The sequence below is a fragment of the Syngnathus floridae genome, chromosome 6 (assembly GCF_059516105.1).
Source record: "Syngnathus floridae isolate MCC-2025c chromosome 6, RoL_Sflo_1.0, whole genome shotgun sequence".
Taxonomy (NCBI): Eukaryota; Metazoa; Chordata; class Actinopteri; order Syngnathiformes; family Syngnathidae; genus Syngnathus; species Syngnathus floridae.
The window spans coordinates 11,094,657-11,100,656 of record NC_142418.1 but is presented as its reverse complement, the minus strand read 5'-3'; the positions used below and the strand labels follow the sequence as shown (position 1 = coordinate 11,100,656).

General features: G+C 43.9%; 1 protein-coding gene across 1 annotated transcript; it reads right to left on the bottom strand.

The window, feature by feature from the left end:
* Positions 1–2,639: 2,639 nt before the first annotated feature.
* On the bottom strand, positions 2,640–4,159 carry ascl1b (achaete-scute family bHLH transcription factor 1b). Its single transcript, XM_088379012.1, has one exon. The coding sequence runs from the start codon at positions 3,769–3,771 to the stop codon at positions 3,199–3,201; it is 573 nt and encodes a 190-aa protein (XP_088235138.1). The 5' UTR covers positions 3,772–4,159; the 3' UTR covers positions 2,640–3,198.
* Positions 4,160–6,000: the final 1,841 nt, after the last annotated feature.

The window sequence follows — 6,000 nt, the reverse complement described above, 5'->3', positions numbered from 1 at the left end:
TAAGCACACTCACTGAGTTGGCCTGAAGCCACTCGTTTATTATCTTGGCTCTGTGCTTAGGGTCATTGTCCTGCTGACAGATGAACCATCACCCCCGTCTGAGGTCAAGAGCACGATGGAGGAGGCTTGCATCCAGGATGTCTCTTTACCTTACTGCTGTCATCTGTCCCTCAATCAGTTCCTGCCACTGAAAAGCATCCCCACAGCATGTTGCTTCCACCGCCATGCATTACTGTAGCGATGGTATTAGCCATTTCCTTTGACTGGTTTGAGCTCAATTGAGTGACCTCCAGTAACTGCTGGAGCAACAACCTAATTTCCGTTAAAAAAATTGACATATTCACGAAGCCCAGTAAATTTCACCTAACTTCTTGGGTTGGTCCAGCTATTTTAAGGGTGTGCCTTTCCAAATGTTCAATCAACTAAATTCATCACAAATAAATTCCAATTTAATTGTTCTTTCTTGCTGTGGCAAAATCTTTGTTTGTGTATGTATGTGTGTGAATGTGTGTTCTTGACTTTTGTTCTGTATTGTATGAATACAACTGAATATAAAGAAAAATACATTGTGAATTCTAACTCATCTCAAATGTGTTTCACACACACACACACTGGTAAACATATTTTAGGTTTACACTTGCTTGCCACTTATTCAACAAGACATTTTGGCACGAGCACACACGCGCGCCACTCTTGACTCCTGTCACATTGGGCTGCACACCCAAATGGGCTGCACATGATGGATTATTTCATGATGAATTGAAGTGAACATGGCCCTTATATTTGCAACATGAAAATGACCCTACAAGACAAAGTAGCATGAATAAATTCATCTTGTTACGCTATAGCTGAGGGGAAAATTGTGTATCAATCAATCCGTCAGTGGACAAACGTTTTCATTCATTGAGGGAGTTGGCCTCTGGTTGACACTAAAGGACATCACAGACATCATCAAGCGTGTCATAATGGGGCAGCGGGGTGTTGCACGCCCCAATTTGATTTGTCTTTTGCAGTCCTGGAGACGTAGGAGGGTTTTATACGACACATTATGTCCTTTAAGTCATTTATCACTTGTTTGATCCTGACTGTGCCACTGACCAGTAGATGCACCAAAGCTTTTGTCAGCCCCCACCCAAGTGCAGGCACGTGGCTAACACCTGCAAGTCATGTGTGTGTGTTTGTGTGTGTGTGTGTGCGTGCGTGTGTGCGCGTGCGCGTGTGTGTCGCCTTCTTACAGAGCATTCAAGGACCTGTAACTTAAACTCCAGCTGAATAGAACTCACGCCCTACGACTCCCAATGAGACGTAAGAACCATGATATTTCACAGAACTAATCAAAGAATAAATGTAGTCACAATGAAATGAAAATGTTCTGACTTGAAAACATTTTGGGTCATGCCAACACAGTATTAATTGTAACAGTGAGAAAGTGAGAGGAATTTGGAATGATAACCATAGAACCTGAAAGATATATTGTAATGTCAGAAAGGGGCACATGGAGAAAGTGGGTTAACTTGTTACTGTGCCACAATTGCATCACTTGCTATCAAAGTTTCAGATAAGTATCTTGTTAGTTGTTTAGGGATGCAACAGTACAATTGTGAACTTATTTTTATACTGGCATGAGAGTTGAGTACGGGGAAAGAATAATTTACATTCCTTGTTATAGGGTATTTGTTTTGAAATTAAACTGGATTGTGTTTGCTGTCAGAGGGTTTACGCTATTATAAATATGATCATTATTGTGCTTTTAATCGTGTTGTCGTACATTAAGACTTAGACAATATATTATTATTATATTGTTATTATTATATCATAATAACAATTTTAATCCACTTTATATTTATATAAGTTTAGTCAATATTTATTTTATATATAAAATATAAATTACTTGAAACAAATAAAATATATGTAAACAATAAGTAATTGTGAACTATTATGAAGTCCTACACATGACATCAGGAGGAAAAAAGACATTTTGAGTGATGGGCTGTTTTTTCCATCAGACTTTGATGGCTATAATCATAAAGGCAATAATTGAGTTTAATCATTTACAATAAAGGCCCCAAATTTAAATAATGAGGCGCAAAGGAAGCACAATGGTGCCCACAGTGGGGTGTTGTGCTCCCTATTTTGAGGGAGGTGTGCTAGTGATTGAACCCTGCTTGAAAAACACAGTCGGGGATACAACTAGTCTACAAGGCCAGGTTTTTATTTAGATTGATTTTAGTCAGGCCAATACGAATTTTGACCTGACGTATTGTCTGGCTGACTTTCCCGGGGCCGTATTTCAAATGGGCTTTGAGAAGGGTGAATTGCCTCGTCCTCCTCCCCCGAAACACTCTCCCTGCAGGCGAAATAGAGCACGCATGAAACAATGCAATGCAAGAAAAGTAATATTAATCTCCCCTGCCTGAATGCACACAAAGAGTAGTGGAAGGTGCGCGTCTCTAATTCTTACACACCCAGCTGCGCAATTTTAGCCCCATGCGCCCAATCAAGTCGGGGTGAGGTCATTGAAGACGGGGGGCGGGGAGTGAACTTGAATACAAATGCTCCATAGTTTGCTCAATTACCGCCGCAAACGCGTGAACATAAGGTCATAAAGATGGAAGGAAACCAACACATCCACGCAAACATGTAATATAAATAGATTATTTTATTTATAAAACTCGTTTTACACAAATATATCTGTTAAAATCAAGTATGTACAATTGGAGGCTGCAGGAAGTGGAGAACAAGTGCATACATCAAAAGAGATCTCCTTATCACCTCCTATTACATATATTTATATAAAAAGGGGAAATAAACTACAATTCGTCCCAGGTAGTAGCCTTGATATTGCTGATAAAACTTAGTCCATCAGTCAGTGACAATTTTCAGTGTACAAAAATAGGTCTTCGTGTTACAATGAATGACAAGAAAATCTGTCCGTCTTCAGTCATTTGAGGACAGTTGTGGCCGTGGCTGCCTGCGCGCGTGTGTGAGCGTCTCCTAATAATTGCACTTCTTCAACAGTGTTTACTTCAGCGCGTCAACATGACACAGTCCAACTCCTTTACTCCTTCAACTTCTGTTATTATTGCTTGGCTGCTTTGTTCGCAGAGTCAGGTGAGGGCGGGACGTCACAACACTCTTGGAACCCTCGTTCAGGCACCGGTTCGCTTTTACGCACGGGCGCCGCCGTGTGGTGCTGCGTCAGTAGCGGTCGAACCAGGTGGTGAAGTCCAACAACTCCTGCTCTTCGGAGCTCAGAGGCTCGTCGGACGAGTACGTGGAGTGGGGCGACTCGGGGTCGGCCGAGTAGGTGTTGGAAAGCGTCGGCGAGGGCAGCCCGCACTGGAACGCTGCCGACACCGCGTCGTGCTCGTCTAAAAGCTGCTGCAAAGCTCGGATGTACTCCACCGCGGAGCGCAGGGTCTCCACCTTGCTCATCTTCTTGTTGGCGGCCCCGTTGGGCACGTGCTGGCGCAGCGTTTGGAAGCCCATGTTGACCTGCTTAACCCGGTTCCGCTCCCGTTCGTTTCGCCGAGCCACGGCCACGGGCTGCTGCTGCGGGATGGAGTAGCCCAGGCCGTTGAAGCTCAGGCGCCGTTTGCAGCGCAGAAGCTCCGGCGAGTTGGAGCGCTGTCTTTTCAGCACCTTGCTACGGTTCTGCTCGTGCGCGGTCGGGAGCGAGCAATCCTGAGCCCCGGCGTGCACGCTCAAGCCGGATCGTCTCTCAGTGAGCGCGAAGGAGAAGGCGGTCTGCGTGGTGGTGATGGTTGCCATGTCTGTGACAGCTCCCGTGATGGATGCGTTGACGCTTGGCTCTCGTGTCCTTCGCGTGGGGGACCGTGCGGCGGCCGACTGTCGTCCAAGTCTCTCTTGACTGCTCTTCAGCACGAGCCGATGTGACCCAAACTTTGGCAGCACTCTTCTTTTTCAACACGCGCCCTGACGCACACCCCACCCTCTCCTCGCACGCTCCGTGGCGAGGCCCCGCCCCTGCTGTGTGATTCTTCCGCGGGCCGGCTCCCTCGGGCCAGGCGCGTGGCTCCGGGAGCTCAATAAACAATCTGAGCTTTCACTGGGCCCCGAGCACGCGCTGGCCTCATTTGCATTCCAATGTCTCCAACTTGAAGGCCCATTGGTCCATTCAAACGGCCTGCAACCGTGCGAGAAGAAAGCAGGAAGCTTGAGGGGCGGGCGGGGGGTGAAACAAAAAAAGACTGGAAAAAAAGGAGAGAATTAAAAAAGTGAATGGTTGGACTCTTTGAAATGCCTTTTGAATTTGACAATGTACCCCTGGCAAGTCTTCAAATTATAAGTCCTCGCCCCCACTGCCGTTCTCCTCTGGCTCTTTACGATCACAAATACCAAGACGCTCGCTCCTGTATCCAGGTTACAGCTTTACGCAGCCAAATGGATGCTAAGCGTGTCTCTGAGCACAGTAATTGGCAATTAGACAAGTGGCGCGAGTGCGCGATTCACTCCAAAGTAAATATTGCGTTTATGACATGCAGGTTATGTGTTCGCCCCTGTAGGAATTTTAAGACATTGCTGTTGTATTCAAATGCTAGCAGAGGGAGTTCATAATCCCAAATCGAACTGCAGATGCGCAGAAGCATTTCAGCACCACCTTAGAGGGATCACTCATTCATCGTGCTAAGAGAATTAAACATGCCAGTATAAATGTTCAAAATGCTTTGAAAAAGTCAAGGAGAAAAGCACTGGTTTCTTTGGGTTCAGTTGACTAACATCCATGCACTGTCGGTCTTTGTAGGAGAAACTCGGTTGCAGGGGGAAAACAAGATAGTTTTGCCACCTTGTGGTATGAATTAGTAATTGCAACAAATTCACCTTCCGCCAAGATTTGTTTTCCTTCCTCTTCTGCGGTTGGAGGGGAATCATTGCAAATTATGTTTCATTCATCAATGACGTTAACGTAAACCGAGGCAGATGACATGGCAATGACATGTTATTCCACTAGGTGGCAGAAGGTACAATTCACCTGCGTGCCAACCTGTTAGAATCTGACAAGACAATAATGCTTTTGCGTTGAAGGCTATGAGTTCACACATGAGTTATTCTCAGTATACAGTACTGTATATATTTTTGGTGACATTTTTGTTTGGCCTATCCTGAGATTTACATATACAACATCAAAACATGTCTATGTGCTCCCAATTAACTATTATTCTCATTTAATTTCATCATGCTTATTTTTTGCCCAAGTAGGCTACTGTTTTTATGTAAGTTATTTTGCTATGGAGCATTACTTAAATGAACACTTTTTATATTTCTAAACAGAAAACGTGAATATTGCACATTTTATGAATATATATCGATATAAATGAATGTCTACAAAACTCAATAGTAATTGAAAAAAGAAATACAGTATGTATTCTATGCATGGTATAGTTTCACAGTAGCGCCATGATGCATAAAACAGTAGGGGGGGGGGAAATCCTCAGTCTATTAAGAATTTGAGTATATTTACATACATTTATTTTTGATGGTGCTTACTGTTGCTGTCCCATGAAAAGTGCCAAAGGTCATTCATGCCACAATGCTTTAATGGCTGACAGTGTCAACAGCCACACACTTCACACTCACAGTGACATTTTATGAAAAGTTTTTATGAAATTTCCTGTTGGACTATGACAGTCTTGCCATAGTAGAAGGAGTGGCCTTTCATATCCTAACATAACACACATATCACAGTTATAATAAGCTTGACAAACATATCTTATAAGGACCAAGTTAGCAACAGCATTGCTCAAAGTGTCGTGACATGCTGTATTCTGTTCACGGGGGAGGGAGAATGAGAGAAAGGTGTGTGAGAGCGTGGGTGTACAGTATGCAAGCCATTGTGAAAAGCAGCGTCACTAGAAGGAGGAGGGACAACAACACAATTAAAAAATCCCCTTAAAATGATTGCATCATATTACAGGTTACAATGCTACAAAATAAAATGTCATCATCAAGTTTGGATGAGGCAACAGTTATGACAGCAAA

Bases quoted from the DNA above. Each gene is read 5' to 3' on its own strand.
- ascl1b (XM_088379012.1), bottom strand. From the start codon at position 3,771: ATGGCAACCATCACCACCACGCAGACCGCCTTCTCCTTCGCGCTCACT.